The sequence below is a fragment of the Mytilus trossulus genome, chromosome 14 (assembly GCF_036588685.1).
Source record: "Mytilus trossulus isolate FHL-02 chromosome 14, PNRI_Mtr1.1.1.hap1, whole genome shotgun sequence".
NCBI classification, from domain to species: Eukaryota; Metazoa; Mollusca; class Bivalvia; order Mytilida; family Mytilidae; genus Mytilus; species Mytilus trossulus.
This window is the reverse complement of record NC_086386.1, coordinates 37,327,744-37,347,612: the sequence shown is the minus strand read 5'-3', so window position 1 is coordinate 37,347,612 and position 19,869 is coordinate 37,327,744. Positions and strand designations below refer to the sequence as shown.

The following is a 19,869-nucleotide window of genomic DNA, read 5'->3' as shown; positions in this document are numbered from 1 at the left end:
TAATTACATTCAATATTGTGTCCATTTAGTTGTCATACAAATTTATGGTCACCTATATATTACCATTATGGACAGGTGCCCATGAAAATGACATGTAAATTAGTACTTAATTGTATTACTAGTGCCCCTGGTCTGAGGTCAGATACATGTATAGCTTGTTACTACTACACAAATGCATTCTGATATCTTTTGTTCTTTTAAAAAATTAAAAATCAGAATTTCTGATAAAGTAATCATCATTTGTTAATTTTAAAAAAATACAAAATGTATAACAGCATAGAATATTAAGGAAATCCTGAGGCTGAATGTTTAACATAAGTGTAAACCAATTTTTCAATAAACTTGATTTTTTTTTATTTCTGATATGATCATAATAGATATAATAGGTGTACTTTAAAGTTTTATGTTAAAGTGTTTAAGTTAATCTATTTAGAAAATGATATAAATATTTTGATTTCAGAAAATTTAATGGGGCACTAGCTGCCAAATTCATGTTCACTGATTTGACTTAAATTCTCATATTTTATTTATAACAAATATGTAGAACACTTTTCCAAACTATCAAAAGTATAAAATAAACAATTTACAGGACATGGTCTCAATAAGATGTAGCTTCATTTCGTGTGAATTTTAGCCAAGACGACATCTAAATAACTATCGAGTTGACCTTCTATGACCATATAAGTGATGTAAACATGAACAGAGATATAAATAGATACAGTAACTCGTGCAATTGGATTTTTATAAGTCTGTTAAATTTTGTATTACAGATTCAAAATCTATGTTTATCGTCGTTTTTACCTTTATAAGAATGACGTATTGTGGATAGGATCAGTTAATCAAATTATTTACCTTTGTTTCACTTTCAATGTTGACATCCTTTACCTTAAAGTTACCCTACACGTACAATGCATGCGTTATTCTTTCTCTTTTTATGGGGTTAAATTGGAGTTCACATGAAAACAGATTTTATGAGGTCAAATTATTCACTTGCAAGTGAATAATTCATTATCAATGCTTTATTTGACAAAATTGAACCATTTTAGCTGATTAGGCTAAATTGTTATTTCACTATTTCACTATCATCAATGATTGAACAAAAAAAAAATCACACTTTTGATTTTTCATATATCTAGTAGCTAGTGCCCCTTTAATTATTAATCTCTAGTAAATTTTGTAAATTTGTCACTTTTTTATCTCAGAAATATTCTGTTTTTTTAAATTAGTTTCATTAGTATAAGTTATTTTATTTAATTAGTAAATTCAAATTGACACTTCTCATAAGTCCCCTGATGATATTTTATTATGCTCATATCATGTTCTCAAAGTCAGTGGTTTTCTGAGTAGTTTCCATGGCCAATATTCCCCGTAAATATTGCAGTCAAACAGTTAGTCGTCAGTCTCCACTTTCCGTATAATTCAGTAAGGAGTTAATTTTGCTGCTTGCTTTATAGTTATGCCTGTCATTGCTTAAGTCTTAAGAAATAATGCCACTCTGCCACATGAGTTGTAGCATGTTTGACATGCATTGGCCCCTGGAGTGGTGACATAAAAATTAAGCATTTATAGGGTAAAATGATGGTAAAAATGTTAAAACTTAAAAACCTCAATGGAGAAAGGATTTTTTTTTTTTTTTACTGTAGATTGATTTATTTCGTGGGTACCAATTTTCCTGGTTTGAGGAAAACTTGCATATTCATGGTTTCTGTAAAGTCTGCACACATTCTATTAGAAAATGTTTTACTCATTGAAAATTTGAATTTGTTGTTTCCCTGTACCCACAAATTCAACGAAAATTGGTATCCAACAAATATTAATGATTCCACAGTAACTATATCATTAATACTGGAATTCGATATAAAATCCCATATTTATCTAATATGAAGGAAAAATCTATGCTGTAGAAAGCTTTATTCTAAACCAATTTATCCAGACAATAATTAATACCCAAATTGCTCTATTCTTTTTACAACTTAACTGAACTGTATTAAAGGGATACAAATTAGAAGCTGTAAGAAAATGGACAGGAAATTAGGTCTGAAAGATCATAAAACCTGAAGAAATACAATCTAATTTTCACTAAATGAACTTAAACTGAACTGTCACATCTCATTTCCTAATCAATATAAATCTTACAGTATAAATCTTAGTTATAATCTTCAGTTATAAAGTATATAATCAGTGTGTGCATGAGCTTATTGATGATACAAGATACCACATAAAATATACAAACTTATAATCAACTTCAATAGTCAAGTCTCATACATCTTCATTTAGACACAATTACAACCAAGGCTGCAGTCAAACGGTAACAGATATAAGAGAATACATAATTAGAACCAAGGATTTGGCTGAAGAAGTCCATCGTGATAGATATAGAAGAACAGGTTCTCAATTACTGATCAAAGAACATTTACACCAAGAGTTTTCAGGTTTCAATTTCAAAGGACGAATATATTTTTTTTCGCTGGCTAATGGAAACAAAACGAACTAAACAAACAGAAATAAGTTGTCTGCAGGGTTTCCCCTGGGTCAATTATTTTTTTCGCCACCTCTTTCGCCAAAACAATATATTTTTCGCCACTTTATTATTTTTTTCGCCAAGTAACACAATATATTTTTCTTTTAAAATTTTCCTTTTTTCCAGCCCTGCCCCCCCCCCCCCCCCCCCCCTAAATAAGAAGTCGTTTTTACAACAAAACGAAGCATCTTATCACTTGGAATTGATCCCTTGTGTAAGGTGTAGTCATTACATTGAAGGGTTACTCTCATGCCAAACTTTTTGAATAGATTTCTTCATTACGACAGTTTTCTTTTCTAGACCATCGTAAATAAGTAAAACTATATGCTTGAAACACGTGTGTCACTGAAACGACTTTGGAGTACCCACTCAAATCAATGATCTATATGAAAGTTAAATGATAAAGTTTTAAATCAGAGCCTAACTTGCTTTTGAACATTTTCCGTCATAACAACAATTTTCTTCATGGACTAACATTAAAAGAAGGAGAATTCTTTCGCCAATGACGAATTTTAATCGCCACAATTATTATTTTTTCGCAAATTGCGAAAATGGCGACCGCCAGCGGAAACCCTGGTTGTCTGGCAAGTCCTAAAAGCAGTCACGAATTAGAACTTGTAACTGTCAAGCAAGAGTCAGCCGACTAAATGAGAAATAATTCTGTTCAAACTGTATTTTAAGTAAAACAAATATGTGACCAAAATAATTAGATGGACATTGTGATTGCAATTTCGTGTTTAATGCCACTTTCTACACTATTGTGCTATTTCTTGTTGGCAGTTGTTTTTTTTTATTGCTGAAGCCGATTTTCTAGTGAAAGCCGATTTCCCAGAGAGAACCACTTGTCTTTGGTAGGAAAACTGACAACCATGGTCAACTAAGATTAGCGCCGAGTGCACCTGCCCTGTAAGGGGATTTGAACTCACAATATCAGTATTGACAGGCTAGTGAAACAGAAGTTGTACAATTTAGAGCACTGGGCCACCAAGTCCCAGGTTAGGCCTTGAATACAATTTAGAGCACTGGGCCACCAAGTCCCAGGTTAGGCTTTGAATACAATTTAGAGCACTGGGCCACCAAGTCCCAGGTTAGGCCTTGAATACAATTTAGAGCACTGGGCCACCAAGTCCCAGGTTAGGCCTTGAATACAATTTAGAGCACTGGGCCACCAAGTCCCAGGTTAGGCCTTGAATACAATTTAGAGCACTGGGCCACCAAGTCCCAGGTTAGGCCTTGAATACAATTTAGAGCGCTTGGCCACCAAGTCCCAGGTTAGGCCTTGAATACAATTTAGAGCACTGGGCCACCAAGTCCCAGGTTAGGCCTTGAATACAATTTAGAGCACTGGGCCACCAAGTCCCAGGTTAGGCCTTGAATACAATTTAGAGCACTGGGCCACAAAGTTTCAGGTTAGGCCTTGAATACAATTGAGAGCACTAGGCCACAAAGTCCCAGGTTAGGCCTTGAATACAATTTAGAGCTCTGGGCCACCAAGTCCCAGGTTAGGCCTTGAATACAATTTAGAGCACTGGGCCACCAAGTCCCAGGTTAGGCCTTGCATACAATTTAGAGCACTAGGCCACCAAGTCCCAGGTTAGGCCTTTAATACAATTTAGAGCACTAGGCCACCAAGTCCCAGGTTAGGCCTTGAATACAATTTAGAGCTCTGGGCCACCAAGTCCCAGGTTAGGCCTTGAATACAATTTAGAGCACTGGGCCACCAAGTCCCAGGTTAGGCCTTAAATACAATTTAGAGCACTACGCCACCAAGTTCCAGGTTAGGCCTGGAATACAATTTAGAGCACTGGGCCACCAAGTCCCAGGTTAGGCCTTGAATACAATTTAGAGCACTGGGCCACCAAGTCCCAGGTTAGGCTTTGAATACAATTTAGAGCACTGGGCCACCAAGTCCCAGGTTAGGCCTTGAATACAATTTAGAGCACTGGGCCACCAAGTCCCAGGTTAGGCCTTGCACCGAGTGCACCTGCCCTGTAAGCCTCTCTTTATTGTCAGTCAAAATCTCTCAAAAACATGGATTACAAAATGGAATATAAAGAGAAAATATTTAGTACCATATTTGCAGAAGAAACAAATAGAATTGTCAGAAAATGTAACTTTGATTTATGTTCTAGCTGCAAGTAGCAAAATATTTTCTTGCCTTATTTGCCCATTCTGTTTTTTTTTGTACTTGGGACAAACATTGAATTTAAAACAGTTTCCTCCACAAAATTCAACTTTAAAGCCACTTGTTTTTTTTATTATTTAACTGTTGAATTGAATGTCATTAGTGAACTAAAATACCTTCTTACAATGGTAGGATTAGTATCTGTCCTTTATAACATATTGACAAAAAGATGTTGTGTTTGATATAGGAAACTGTTTATATAATTTGATAACACAGTGAAACCTGTCTCTACTTTCATTTCAGACTGATAGATTGGTTTTTTGACGTCATACAAATGCTAAGAATAGACTGTAAAGTGATTATGAATTAATTATCAGGTTCTCTTTGAATTATGATATAAGTATAAGCTGACTTTGACATGAAATAAAGCCTCATATTGTCGCCAACTGATATTTCAAACAATCCATTTATTAATTTACTCAAAGCAGCATACTTTCATCATTGATATACCACACATAGAACCACACAGCATAAATAATTCAGCATGGCTGTTGGACTTAAAATAGGGGTAACATTTTTAAGATGTGGTTCCTACGATGACATACATGATCTGAGGTCTATAACATGATAATAATTTTTTTCTCAATCTGTATTTGTTAAATACAATCATGGCACAAATTTTAACAGAAAAGAGAATGAAACATAATTAGATCAACCTTATCACTTTTTTAAGATATTTTAAGCTAAAACCTTTTTTCAAACAATCTAAGACAAAGGATATAAATCACATAATTTCATACAATTGTTCTAAATTCTGTTTTATTTTTCTAAAACATTATTCCATATCTAACTTGTAAAATATTTTTATTTTTTTTACAAATACGATGGATGATGATCACCTGTGTTTTATCATTACATCAGATCAGATTTTGAAAGTTTGAACAAATTGTATGCCTAGAGGCCACAGTAACTTGCAAAATATAAATAAAAAGATGAACAAACAGATAAACTGATTGACTTATATATCCCATTCAATTTTACACCTTTATACAGCAGATACATTTTTTCACACTCCTTTTTGTCATAAAACATAAGAATGAAAATACATCCTTTTCAGTACTTTTTGCCTACAGTAAGTTTGCTATAGTTTTTATTATGCGATGCTATCTTTTCATTCATAAACAATATCATTAATAAAACAGTAATAAGTATCAAAAATATTTCCAATAACAGTTATCCTTCATCTGTATAATGTAAATTAATCATATCATGTACTTTTAAAATAAAAAAAATCTAGTTCCCAGTAAACTGTTTATCAGTCAAAAAGTACAAAAGTAAAAGGGGTTTGGCTTAATAAAAAAATTTAGATAGGGAGATTAAACTATTTTTTCCTAGGTTGAACTTCTTTTCCATCATTAAAAATATTCAATTATTTTCTATAATAAAGGGTTATGAATATTAACTCGTAGATTCCTTATCTAATTTTTCACAAACACTATTTACTATTAACTTCATCTTAATCTTCATATTCAAATTACATATTGATCCAGAATTTTTAATAACATATTTTTAACAGGATCTGATTTTCAAAGAAACAAAAAATACTGAAGTATCATACTTACATCTTAAAATATAAAACTGTGTTCAATCCCAATTTTTTAAAAACAAAGAACCTCTTATAAACTTTTGTTTCCTTCTTATATGTAGATATTTACGTAGATATATGGCAGCAACAACTGATCAATATTAGATGGTATTATTAAGCATTGGAGTTACCATGGTAACAAAACTTATTTTTCCTTGTGACATTGCAGTAATCTCCTCAACACAATTAATGAAAATAATATTTGTTTTTGAAGCCATGTTTTATTGATTGGAGGTAAATCATTACTACTTTGATGCTAAAGATATTTCAGATTTATCTGTCCATAATCTTCTGTCAACCGGTCTCAAGATACATATTGGTATAAAAAAACAATAACTAATAAAATTGAGAATGGAAATGGGGAATGTGTCAAAGAGACAACAACCCGACCATAGAAAAACAACAGGAGAAGGTCACCAACAGGTCTTCAATGTAGCGAGAAATTCTCTCACCCGGAGGCATCCTTCAGCTGGTCCCTAAACAAATATATACTAGTTCAGTGATAATGAATCTCTTTTACTTGTGGATATACATGTATTTGACATATACAGATATACAGTACCAATAACTTCTGTTTTGGTGACTACTAACAATGTTTGTAGCTAGAGAACTAAAGGCACATCAACATAGTATATCTCATACTTGCTGTTTGAAAATTTAATGAAAAATATGTAATAAGCATTTTTTTTAAATCACTGTTTCACAAGGACATTATGTGAACATACCTCTAAGGATTGATATAAAAAAATATAATTAAGAGATTAATATCATTTTACATGTTAGGTGTAAAATCCCTACTGAATTTATATCAGACCCTTGCATATGATGGTACTGGGTATAATTGAGATTGAAATGGAAAACGATGAGTAAAAATCAATATGCAATATTTTTATCCACTTATTAAGTGTTAATCTATTACCCGTAAGTCCAGTTCCAATTAAATAATACTGTATTTTTGATTTTCAAATAAAAATAGATTTAAGTTTCCACTTGTGAAAATATCAAATGAATAAATAATAACAAACTCAACCATAACTTTTTTTCATCACCCTTTCCCTATTGCTTGTACTTCAAACATGGGAATATTCCTTGTTCTATTCACTACTTTGACATAACTGTTTGCCAAGGTAGAGACAAACTAAGCATCTACATGGACTATTTTAGATTTAACGCTCGTTTAAGAGGTTAATATAAATTAAAAAAATTTACACACTAGGACAAATCTAACAATTCAATTTTTTTTATTTTCAAGAAATATCTTACACAGACTAAAAGAATGTATGTTAATCTTGAGGTAAGATATTATTTATGTCAAAGCATCGGTAGTTTTTCTTTCAGAGATACTTTTGCATGAATTTGTAAAATACAAGGGAGATAATCAGATGAAACTACAACAGCTCACCAAATTTTTCGAGTAATAAAGAGGCTTCACACTAAAACTGTCCATATAACGCTGCAATTTGAACTCTGTTTGCATGTTTTTGTTTTCAGCATTGTGTATATAAGTTTCATTAGACGAAGAAAACTTATTGACATAAAGGCTTGCTTCATCATTAGGAATGAGTTAAAAATAAATAGAAGTCTGAACATGTCAAGCCCCTGGAATTTTAATATTCAATATAAAATTCTTAATAGATGTAACAAACTTCTTGTAAAATCCGAACCTTGATTAGACAGAAATAGAATTGGGAGGTTGAATACAAAATAATTTCCAGACTAGACATTCTAATTTAATTTTATGTTGTTATAAAGCACAAGTTAAAGGGAGATAACTCAAACTGTATACAGTGAATCAACTTGGATGTTATTTTGTCATTATATAATCCACCAATGTTATACACACATATAACGATATCTCATATAACTAGTGATTTATTTGGAGTATATTTTTTAATCCTTAAGACTGATCCTTTTTCTACATAACTATTAATTTACAGTTTATGTCTTTACAACCAAAATCAAACATTAGTTAACCTTTTTTTTTCAAACAAGTCAGATAAATTGCAATTTTAAAGGCTTTTTAAATAACAGTTTGGTATTGAATTCAGTGTAACTCAGGTTAACTGTTAGTTTCTTGTAACTTTTCTTAAGATTAACAAAAACACACATAAGAAAGAAAAGTTTGAAATGTTTTTTGATCAAACTTTGTTAGATTTGAACACTTGCAAGAAATTTTTGAACACATGTATTGCTTCAATGGCAAATGAGTAAATTCAATGCTGTATAGTTTTCACAAAAAGGAAACAGTCATTTGATTTTGTATGGCTGAAAGACTTGTCAATGTATTTAATCAACTCCTCCCACTGTTAGACACTGCACTATGACCTCAACCAATCAGTTTGCTATAAATATATAACACAGACAATCTCATATGAATATTAACTTACCTTTAAGCCACCACCCATAACAATATCAGCAGTAGTAATGGGAGGGGTGGGGCTTTGGGGTAGAGCCTCATCATCACTGGAGTGGAGAGAATAACGCTTTTTTAATTTACTGGCGAGCTCACTCTGAAAATTGAAGGGTTATATATACATTCATCAACATGCACATGCCCAGCTGTTAAACAATTCATTTGCCTTTTGTAGTTCACATCATCAAATCATTTGTAAAAGATATCTGAAAATTTTTTCTGAAGAGTTTTCTAAAAACTTTCACACTTATTTAAAAAAAATTCTTAAAATTAAAATTTTTCAAAGAAACATTAAAACTAAGGTTTCATCAAGCATTTTGTCTTTGAAGAATGGAGTAATGATGGTAAAATAGGAAACTAATTTTGATTCTATTTCAATGACCCTGCAGCTAATTAAAACCTCTAATAATGCGACATCAATGAAAAATATCTTTTCAACCTCAGATAGTGCATGTAAACATTCACTACTAATTTAAAAATAAACCATTTTAAAACTTTTATTTGTTGGTTGGATTTTTTCAACAAATAAATTGACACTATAAGGTGCAAATTTACATGAAATATAGGAAACCATCTTTTATTCAGGCAGAAATCACAAACCATTTAACTATAGAATGTGAACTTCAAAAGACAAATGAACTGTTTTCCAATATAATTATAAGTGATTATATGATCATTATATGCTTAAATGAACAATTATAATGAATAAGATAGATATATATTGGATGTTGGATGTGTACTGATTGATAATTTAGTCTTAGATGCATGATATTTTATATTAGTTGTTATTGGTTTCAAACTAGCTGTCAGTAACTGCAAATACTCTTAGATCTGTATCTAGTGTTTTTTTGTGGTTGGGATGTTAAAGTACCCTGTCACGTCCACATGTTTTTGTTAGATGTAGTTCTATTTGTATTCATCTAATGAGTTAAGCTTTTTTCAACTAATTTTTATAATTTGTTCTTATGTTGTAATATTACACCACTGTCACAGATTAGGGGAAGGATTGGGATCCCACTAACATGTTTAACCCCACTACATACTGTTTTTTGCCAGTAATTCAATGGTTGTCTTTTGTTACCGTTGCTGTGTAACTTATTTATTTTTCATCATTCAATTTTTGTACATTAATTATGCCGTAAGTTTTCTAATTTGAATTGTTTTACGTTTGTGATTTTGTGACCTATCATATCTGATTATTTGGTATGGGCTTTGCTCATTGTTGAAGACCATACAGTGACCTGTAGCTTTAACTTCTATGTCATTTGTTCTCTTGTGGAAAGTTGTTTTATTGGCAATCATACCACATCTTCTTTTCTTTATAATAACCAGTATCAATGATACATTTGTCACATTAAAATTGTAAAATTATATCGAATCATGTTAACATTCCTTAATCCAGGGTTTCCCCTGGGTCAATTATTTTTTTCGCCACCTCTTTCGCCAAAACAATATATTTTTCGCCACTTTATTATTTTTTTCGCCAAGTCACACAAATATATTTTTTTTTTTAAATTTTCCTATTTTCAAGCCGCCCTCCCCCTATTAAATAAGAAGTGGTTTTTACAACAAAACGAAGCATCTTATCACTTGGAATTGATCTCTCGTGTAAGGTGAAGTCAATACATTGAAGGGTTACTCTCATGCCAACCTTTTGAATAGATTTCTTCGTAAAGACAGTTTTCTTTCCTAGACCATCGTAAATAAGTAAAACTATATGCTTGAAACACGTGTATCACTGAACACGATTTTGGAGTACCCACTCAAATCAATGATCTACATGAAAGTTAAATGATAAAGTTTTAAATCAGAGACTTTTCTTGCTTTTGAACATTTTTCGTCATAACAACAATTTTCTTTTCTATACTATCATTAAAAGAAGGAGAGGAAGCGTAAAAATTTTGCAAACACGTGCGTTGCAAAGTTGTTAATAAATCCATTTTGTGACATGTAACAGAAGCCATTTAACCATATTATTTGTTATTTCATAAAATCAACACCTTTATTAATTAGTCCTTTGATGTCGATAGCTATGAAAGCAATCAGCTGATTATTGATTTTCTGTCAAAATCTTAACGAGTTCAAGGTGAATTCCGAGTATTGTCTGATAGGTAAAGTTAGAGAAACCCGAAAAAAGTAAATAAACAAGATGGCTGAAAATAAATCGTTATATATATTTCTTTCGCCAAATTCTTTCGCCAATGACGAATTTTAATCGCCACAATTATTATTTTTTCGCAAATTGCGAAAATGGCGACCGCCAGCGGAAACCCTCCCTTAATCTATGTAAAATAAAGAGTCAATAAAGTAGTGGAGCGTTTTGAAAATTTGTAAAACTGGCAGCAATTCCAGATTTGTTTTTCTGAATAATGTGATTTTGAACTATATATTTTTGATGAGTTAACATAGGGGGTCTTTTCAACTACAAAGGTTTGCTTGGTTAAGATAAGCATTGTTAGTAATGCCATTCCAATGTATTTTTTTTAGTGAAAAAAAATACTCAGCTTATAAATATACCAGACATCATTAAACAGATCTTGCAGTTAGAGACATCATATTACATTAATTAATCCACACCTTAAAGCATTTTCTGTTAAAATTCCTTTTAGTTATGTTACAAACCACCATATTATTGGAGCAATAGATATATGCTATTATATTCAACGGTAAACATCAGCCAGAAGAGTTTGGGATTAACTATATACAGGTACATAAAATATCTTATTAGATTGGAACTTGTTTATATCAAAGATTTACAGAGATTCAATATGTTATCTATTTCTTTTCATTTTTCATTTATATGAATACTATACACATGAATTAATGATTTTCTTACATTCTGCCTATGACAACTGGATCAAATTACAAAATTCAGTTTGATCAATTTTTAGTGTAAAAAAATGGAATTAGTTACTGTAAATTCAGAAATAATTGCATGTATTTATTATCAATTTTCAGATTTGAGAAAAATCCTGTTTCATTTATATAAAATATTTCAAAAGCTTAAATTATTGTGTTTACAACTCTGTCGCATTTTTTGCAATAATTAAAACCTCGCAATAATTTCTGAATTGACAATATCCAAATATTTTTTTCCATGTGAACAATTCATCTAATAAGATATTTGTTCATAAACAATTCATGATTATATATCTTGCCCCACATAGACCATGTCTGTCACACAAACCTGGAAATCTTTATTAAGTGACTCCATGGAGATAGCTGTCTTTCTAATGGCGTCCATCTTTGGTTCTTTGACCTCTGGTATAAAGACACTGTCCTCTGACATACTTCTACTGCCTCCCATTCTTGATCTCTTACGAAACCTATAAGGTTCAAGGCAAATTTAATCATCCAAATTAAGGATAAATTTAGGGATAAATTAGTTTTTTAGGTATTATGAAAGGCTAAGTTATGAATTTTCCCTAAAACTCAAGGACTAAAATTCACTCATTTTAATTACATTTAAACAAAAGTGAATCTTTATATGTAATATATCTCATTTTATAGGATAGCTTAAATTCAAACATCTACTATTCTCACGATTTTTTTTATGTACTTTCAGTAACAGTGAGCCTTCTGTGATATGTCATTATATTATTTTACTTCAATATGCTTTTTTGTCTTTTATTGATATATAAAGTATTCCCTACCCTCCATCATCATCACTGTCATCCTGTTGAGTTATTGCCTGTAATGATCGAGACTTTATAGATACAGCACTCTCAGATTTAATACCCTTCTTACTGGAACCTCCTTTAAAGAATTTCTTCATAGCTACAAAAGGACGGAATTTCTTCTTTTTTCCATCCCTTGGATCTGAAATAAACAATTTATCAATATTAAATGGATGGATAAATGTTTCATGACCAGTATTTGTAGCATATCTATACTATTAAACGAGAAGACCTCATTTTTGGTGTCGCTTCTCTTCCTTCCACAATAAATCAATCATCATGCCTCTGTGTCCTACAGGTAACATGCATAGTCGCATTTGTCATCCATTCTTATGATTATTCAGATTGAGTTATTTTGGGAGAAAAACGACAAAAAAGGAGTCCGGATATGATTCCGTCATCGGACTAACTTTTAGTCATATATTAGATTTCCGGTTTGAAAGATGCACAAATACAGATTGATATAACTAAATATGAAAAATGAATAAGCCAATCAGAGCGTTCTCCATAGCATGGGGCACCACAACTATTATACCTCCTTATAGAGATACAATAATTATATTAATATACTACGATAATGATACTTTAAATAAATAGAGACTCTCTGTATTCTGTCTTCTGTTTTCTTTGAAATGTTTACTATTTAAGGGGTCATATACCAGTTGAATATATATATATTAAAATAAGTAAAATATTTGACACAAGTAGAACCAATCGTATGATGGATAACAAAAATGAAGAAAAAAAAATAAGCCATCCAGAGCGTTCTGCATATCATGGTGTTAAGATCGCAAGAACCACAACTATTATACCTCCTTAGAAAAGACAATTATTTTTCGCGTTTATCTACATGTAAACTACGATTATACTACTTTAATATATAGAGACTATCTGTATTTTGTCAGGGACTTTCTATGTTAGTATAGAAAGTCGGCCCTGATTCTGTCTACTGTTTTCTTTGAAATGTTTACTACTTAAGGGATCGTACCACTTGCATATATATTAAAATAATTAAAACAGGCTTAATTTCATCTAAAACTACCTCGACCAAAAACTTTAACCTGAAGCGGGACAGACCTGGACGGAAGGACGCACTAGCCTGAAAACATAATGCCCATAAATGGGGCATAACATTTATTGTTGAAAGGGAAAATAGTAATTTGGCAAAAATGAAAGTAAGGTAGAGATTAATAGTAGGCGAGCATTTTTCGGGGCGTAGGGATCGTGTGTTTTAAGCTCGGGATTTGGGGATTGATCCTTACTGGATCCGGGAATATATTTTTCGATTTCATGATTTCGGGATATGCACTTCTTTTAATTCTTTTAATTCTGCATCTCTGGATTTCATGGTTTTAAGCGCGGGATTTCGGGATCAGGACCCCTCCGACCACCCCTCAAATTATTTATCCATGATTCATATCCTACCATTGACATCTTAATAAGGCTCTCAAAAGAAAAAAAAACACTGACGGATTGTCCTAGAAGCATATTTTATTAGACTAATAATGGTCTATATATAAGCAGTTAGATTTATTTCATGTTTGAAATGGTGCAAATTGTTAATTTTATTTAAATTTTACCAAAAGCAGAATTGTAGCAAAGGAGAAGAATAATTGTGGTCTGAGGCCAGGCACACGAAAATATTTGAATTTAACAGAAAGAAAACAAATATCGGACTTTTGAACAAGGGAGAAAGCTTTTGATACCTTTTATGAAATTTCCCATACATACTATCTTTTACAAAAAATCATCCTACAACAGTCCACAAGCTCTATATGCCCGCGATTTCGCGGGTGTGTTCTAGTATGCATTGAAGCAGCAAAAACTCATCTTAAAGTGGCTGGGAATGGTACAGATGACCTCGCACATGCTAGTAAAAGATCACTGACATGGTAATATCAATAGTCAATACAGGTTATATTTCTTGATAGAAGTGAGATAATCCAATTAAAAAAATTCTGATATTTAACTTACAATCAATCAATTTCTATGTCATATTGGTCTGTTGTGGAGGGTTGTCTCATTGTCAATCATACCACATCTCATGATCTCCTTTTATTATATTATAGTCATTATAATAGGCATAAAACAATGTTAAAATATATTATAGATATTCTGTGTACTCTAATTGCTATCAAATGTATTCAAAGCATAAAAAATTCAATTACATTTTGGCTCATTGGACATTTCAAACAAAATTTATACTTGGAGCTATTGTGACTAAATGTACTATATATGTACTATATATTTAGATATAAGAAGATGTGGTGTGAGTGCCAATGAGACAACTCTCCATCCAAATAACAATTTAAAAAGTAAACTATTATAGGTTAAAGTACGGCCTTCAACACGAAGCCTTGGCTCACACCGAACAACAAGCTATAAAGGGCCCCAAAATTACTAGTGTAAAAGTATACTTATTTTACTTTCAACAGGAAAGATTAGTAGAAAGTGACTAATTTGACCACATTATAAATATTTGTATGCATTTCTGTGTAATACCAATATATCTCTTGTATTCATGTTTTTGATGTTTTGAATTTCTGGCACCTCCAGATTTTTTCTATATTTCTAGCATAATTTCTTATATGAAAGTAATCTATATATTTTATCATTGATATCAATGAATTTGGATTCATCTAAACAATGATTGTTTGTATTCACAAAGTATTGTTCATCTTCACAAAGTATTGTTCATCTTCACAAAGTATTGTGCAATGTCTTAGTAATATTAGGACTGAGATGGTAATCACTAGATATATTTTGTTGCTATATTATTTCAAATGGTTCAACCTTGAAGTTCATCCGTGTGCAAACAGTTTTTCAACTTAGCAAATGGTGATAGAAGCTCATCAGTGAGAAACTATGAATCTAGAGTTGGATTTTGAAAAAAATCTTTTAGTTTAAGGAGGCTCGCGGGTATAAAAAATCGGAAAAAAATTAAATATTTGTTTTTTCATTACAAATTTTATTTATTACACAATTATCTATTACTTCATAATATGGCACAAAAATCACCAAGAAAAATCGATTTGGTTTGTCCACAGATGACTTTTTAAATGTTCATATCATTGAAAAAGCTCCAAATTATCTCCCTTTGGTGCAAAAATGTCATTTTTGAACGTTAAAATTGAAATATCTTTTTTAACTCATCGGTGACCTATATTTTTTATTACTGTTTTCAAACAAACTGTACATAAACTAAATAATTGTAAAATTTTTACGATTTCTGTAATTTAGTTCTTTTTTTATTTCGATATTACCAATATTTCTCCTATTAGTTCAACAGAAAAAAAGGACATCAACAAAAATGTATGCTTTTTTCGGAGGCAAATTGTGAGCTTAAATGAACGGTGACCCCATATTTTTATTTTATATTGCCATTAGGTATAAGATAAGGTTTAATCATGGGAAAACATAGGAAATTCCTATATTAGAAAAAAAAGTTAATTTAGACCCGCGAGCCCCCTTAAATAAAACGAAGACTAAATCTTCTTGCATGTGTCCAATGTAGAAATTTTGTTATATTTTTAAAAGTACTATAACTGAAATATATTTTGCAATATGTGGACTGAAACACAAATGAATGAAAATTCTAGGCTATTTATGTTTTGTCATTTTAAAGTTGGCCAATTCTTACCAAATCATCTCATTTCCCTATTTTTGGTTTATATATATATATATCTATTGTGCTATCAATTGTTCATGTATGATGTAAAGCATCTGCCCCTCATGCTGATAAACAGGTAAAACATGTGAAACAGTTACTTTGCTATTATTTGTTTCAGTTTTTCAATTAAACCCAATAAAGTCTGCATCATTGTGGCCAAAACACAATCTTGTGGTTTGATAATAACTAAAAAGTATCTAATGCTATACTAGTGTGATAAATATGATAAAAGATGGAAACAAGTGATTTTTCTTGCTGGAAGTCAAAAAGCACATCCCCTGCGAAAAATGTTCTAGAACAGATTTCAAGTTCTTGAACTTTCTTGAACTTTCTAGAACTCTTCTAGAAAATCAAGAACTGTTCTTGAACCACCAAAAATGTTCATTAACTGAGTTCTAGAACTGTATTTGTTCTTGAACTTTTGTTCTAGAACTTAATTTGTTCTTGAACTCAGTTCTTGAACATTATTTGTTCTTGAACTCCGTTCTTGAACATCATTTGTTCTTGAACTTAGATCTAAAACTTGTTCAGTTCTTGATCTTTAAGTTCTAGAACGTAATTCTGAGACTGTCCCTAACATAATTAACAGCTAGCAGGTTTTTAATACCTTGTCCACACCTATCATAATAATTCATTTGAAAATGACACACAGTTATGAATGTGGTTTTGTTTAAAAATAAACTGGTCACATTTTCCGATTTATAAAAAAAGATTTATTACTATTAAAAAGAATCTATCGATTTAGTACAACCTTTTTTCGTAACCAGTCTTCCCCTCCACATTTCCTTTGCACAGCCAACTGTTGTGAATCAAGACATTAGATGCCATGATTATTTAACAGGTATGGCAAACCAAAATAGTAAACATATTTCATAGTATTTTATAAATGTACATTGACGTTGTTCTGAATATTGACTGTTGACGCCATGTTGCTGCAACTTCCGAGAGTGTAATAAAAGGTGCCGTTTCATTGGTCGTTAAAAGTAGCATCCAACTAACTACGCAAATGATTGGACGATTTAGAATTTTCAGTTTAGAAAGAACAAATCTGATTGGTTTGATGGAAAGCTACACAAATTGCGCCGTACTTAAAATTTGAACTGATATTGATGCATGATGTCGGAAGAAAATCTATACACACTTTTCCTGTGGTCAGAAATATAGACCAGTATGATTGATTAATCATCGGGCCTTTCCCTTAGTATAAAAAAAATCATCATGTACTTGTTGCTGTGCACAAAAAAAGAATCCAGGCTCATACTCATAGCTTCGTTCAGTAAATTTACAAAATAGATACGTAGAGAACAGGTATAATTTTCTAAACATTTATGAAAACAATAATTAATAGGGATCATCATATTTTGCGTGAAAATTCAAATGTTTTCATTATTGTTCTTAGCTTCATGCTGATGCCGATTGAAATATTATGTTTCATTGCAAAACGTACTCATAATATTTGGACATAAAACGTGTATCACAATGCAACACAATATTAAAAATGTAAACAATTTATAATTTAGGTCTTACCAAAACTTGTATATTTATATTCTCTTCGCAGATATCCAGTTGATAATTGGTGTGTATTCACCACAAATGGCCATGGTCATTCATGGTCATTTATTATAGAACGATGTTCTTGAACATTCTAAAGAACAGTTCTTGAACTAAAAGTTCTAGAACTTCCTTTGTTCTAGAACTTTAACATTGTTCAAGAACTTCTAGAACATCAAGAATGGCCATTTAATGTTCAAGAACTTCTAGAACTCTGTTCTTGAACATTTTTAAGAACAGTTCTAGAACAGTACTTGAACTTCTCGCAGGGGCTATTTCATGTAAATTCAAGACAAATTTACTTAAAGTGTAAATATTTCTAGCCATATAAGAAACAGTAAATATACTAAATACTGATTGGCACACATTGTAATTGCTGTCATGAATAAAGTTGTCTTAGTGTTTAATTTAATTTATATAGTGTATTATAAGACATTGTGTATAATAAGACATTGAGTATAAGACATTGTGTATAATAAGACATTGTGTATAATAAGACATTGAGTATACTAGTAATAGTTTTGAATTAGTAATCTGATGACAGGACTTGACAAAAAGTTTCTTTGTGTAACATAAGTAATCTGATAAATATTAAAAGATCAATGTTCAGATTTTTTATTATTAAATGTACTATTTCCTCTGATGTATGATGAAACCTACATTAAATCAAAACAGATGTTACTTAACTCTATCATAATGATGAAAACATCAATATATATATACTGTGATGAAGTCATTTCATACAATAAAAGGCTTGGTAATTGAGAAACATGAAGAATCTTTATAATATTAAACTTAACCTTCAGAACATCTATATAGTATATAATGTGCCATACGAATATTCCTCTATCACACTCGACACACTGTGCATCTGACCTGTGTTACTGGAGTGGAATGGACATCAATCCAACATAAGGGGCAGATACTTTACATGCATACATGTAAAATTGAGAGTGGAAATGGGGAATGTGTCAAAGAGACAACGACCTGACCAAAGAGCAGTGAATTTAGAATTCAGGCAACTCATATTGCCAACTATAAGATTTTTTTGTACTTTTATCATTGCTAGGTTGCTGTCTGAATGAACTTAATCACATATCTCATTTTTAAATATATTTTTTAATTTGCCTCATAAAAATGATAAATGTACATATACTGCATACTAAAATTTTCCTCCATTAGGACTTTTTAGAGAATATTTTGCAAAAGAATAAGGATTTTTCAAAGCCACTTTCAGCACTTTTAGCTATTTAGAGGACAAAGTTTTTATAAATGGAGGATGCAAGAATGTCCAAAGAGAACCAGTATGACCTTGGAAACTGGAAATCCTAGCCAATTCATTTTGGAAGCAAAAGCACCTGCCTTATGCAGGTTATGAACTCACAACTTCAGTGTTGACAATATAGTCCACTTGTCTACAAGATTTTTTCATCAGCTACATGTTTCTATCTATATGCATTTTTATATTGTTTAAACAAAGAAATTACGGGTTAATAATAAATACCTTCACCAACTCGTGCAACATCATCACTTGACCCTGGGAGGTGAGTTACTTCCCCTGGGGCAGCTGCCATCATAAATGGTTAGTTCTTATTATCTTTGTTTACAAAACTTTTTCATCTCTCACTTTAAACATATCAACAACAAAGAATTTGTTCAATCAAGTAATCTCCAACATGATCTGAAAAGAGAAAGATGTTCAAATTGTCAATGACTTCAAGCGATAAAAACCGATATATAATCAAATAAAATAAAATACATCTTTTCTGTTAAAAATCATGTTCAATTTGTATGTAAAATTATGTATTCATAGCAGGTAATATACCTGTACACACCTCAACTGCAGGTGAATGCATATAAATGCAACTCTCACTGCTTTTTAGTGCAATAAGATAATGTAATCTGACAAAAATACTGCAGCGAAAGCATTTACTATGAAAAGATTATGAATGATTACCAACAATAAAGAGAAAATAATAACAGACATAGGGTAAATGTACAACGTAAGATGTCCCATGCATAAAGCTTTTATAGTTGTCTTTTGTAAATAAGCTCCATGTATGATTGTGTGTTGAGGCTACGATGCAATCACAAATGTGTTGTAAGTGACAGCTGAATAAAGATAACTAATTAAAAAATGTTCAATAATTTTGTTCAAGCATTTTTATCTGTTTAACATGTTTAAATATGCAATGTCCTTTTAAAACATGTACATGTATGCATTTTCTGAATTATAAAATTACCACCATTTTCCGATTAGAAAGGTA

At 31.3% G+C, this 19,869-nt stretch overlaps 1 protein-coding gene across 4 annotated transcripts in view; it reads right to left on the bottom strand.

The window, feature by feature from the left end:
• The window catches only part of LOC134697394 (mucin-2-like), a 47,983-nt gene that overhangs the window by 15,956 nt on the left and 12,158 nt on the right, over positions 1–19,869 (bottom strand). For 3 of the 4 annotated variants that reach the window (XM_063559652.1, XM_063559651.1, XM_063559653.1), the window contains exons 2-5: positions 19,107–19,283; positions 12,358–12,523; positions 11,892–12,030; positions 8,679–8,801 (exon numbers count right to left, since the gene is read on the bottom strand). In XM_063559652.1, the coding sequence (XP_063415722.1) occupies positions 8,679–8,801; positions 11,892–12,030; positions 12,358–12,523; positions 19,107–19,179 (501 nt within the window). In that variant the 5' untranslated portion in view covers positions 19,180–19,283. The remainder of the gene's footprint in view (positions 1–8,678; positions 8,802–11,891; positions 12,031–12,357; positions 12,524–19,106; positions 19,284–19,869) is intronic. The other variant, XM_063559654.1, reaches the window with a different exon arrangement.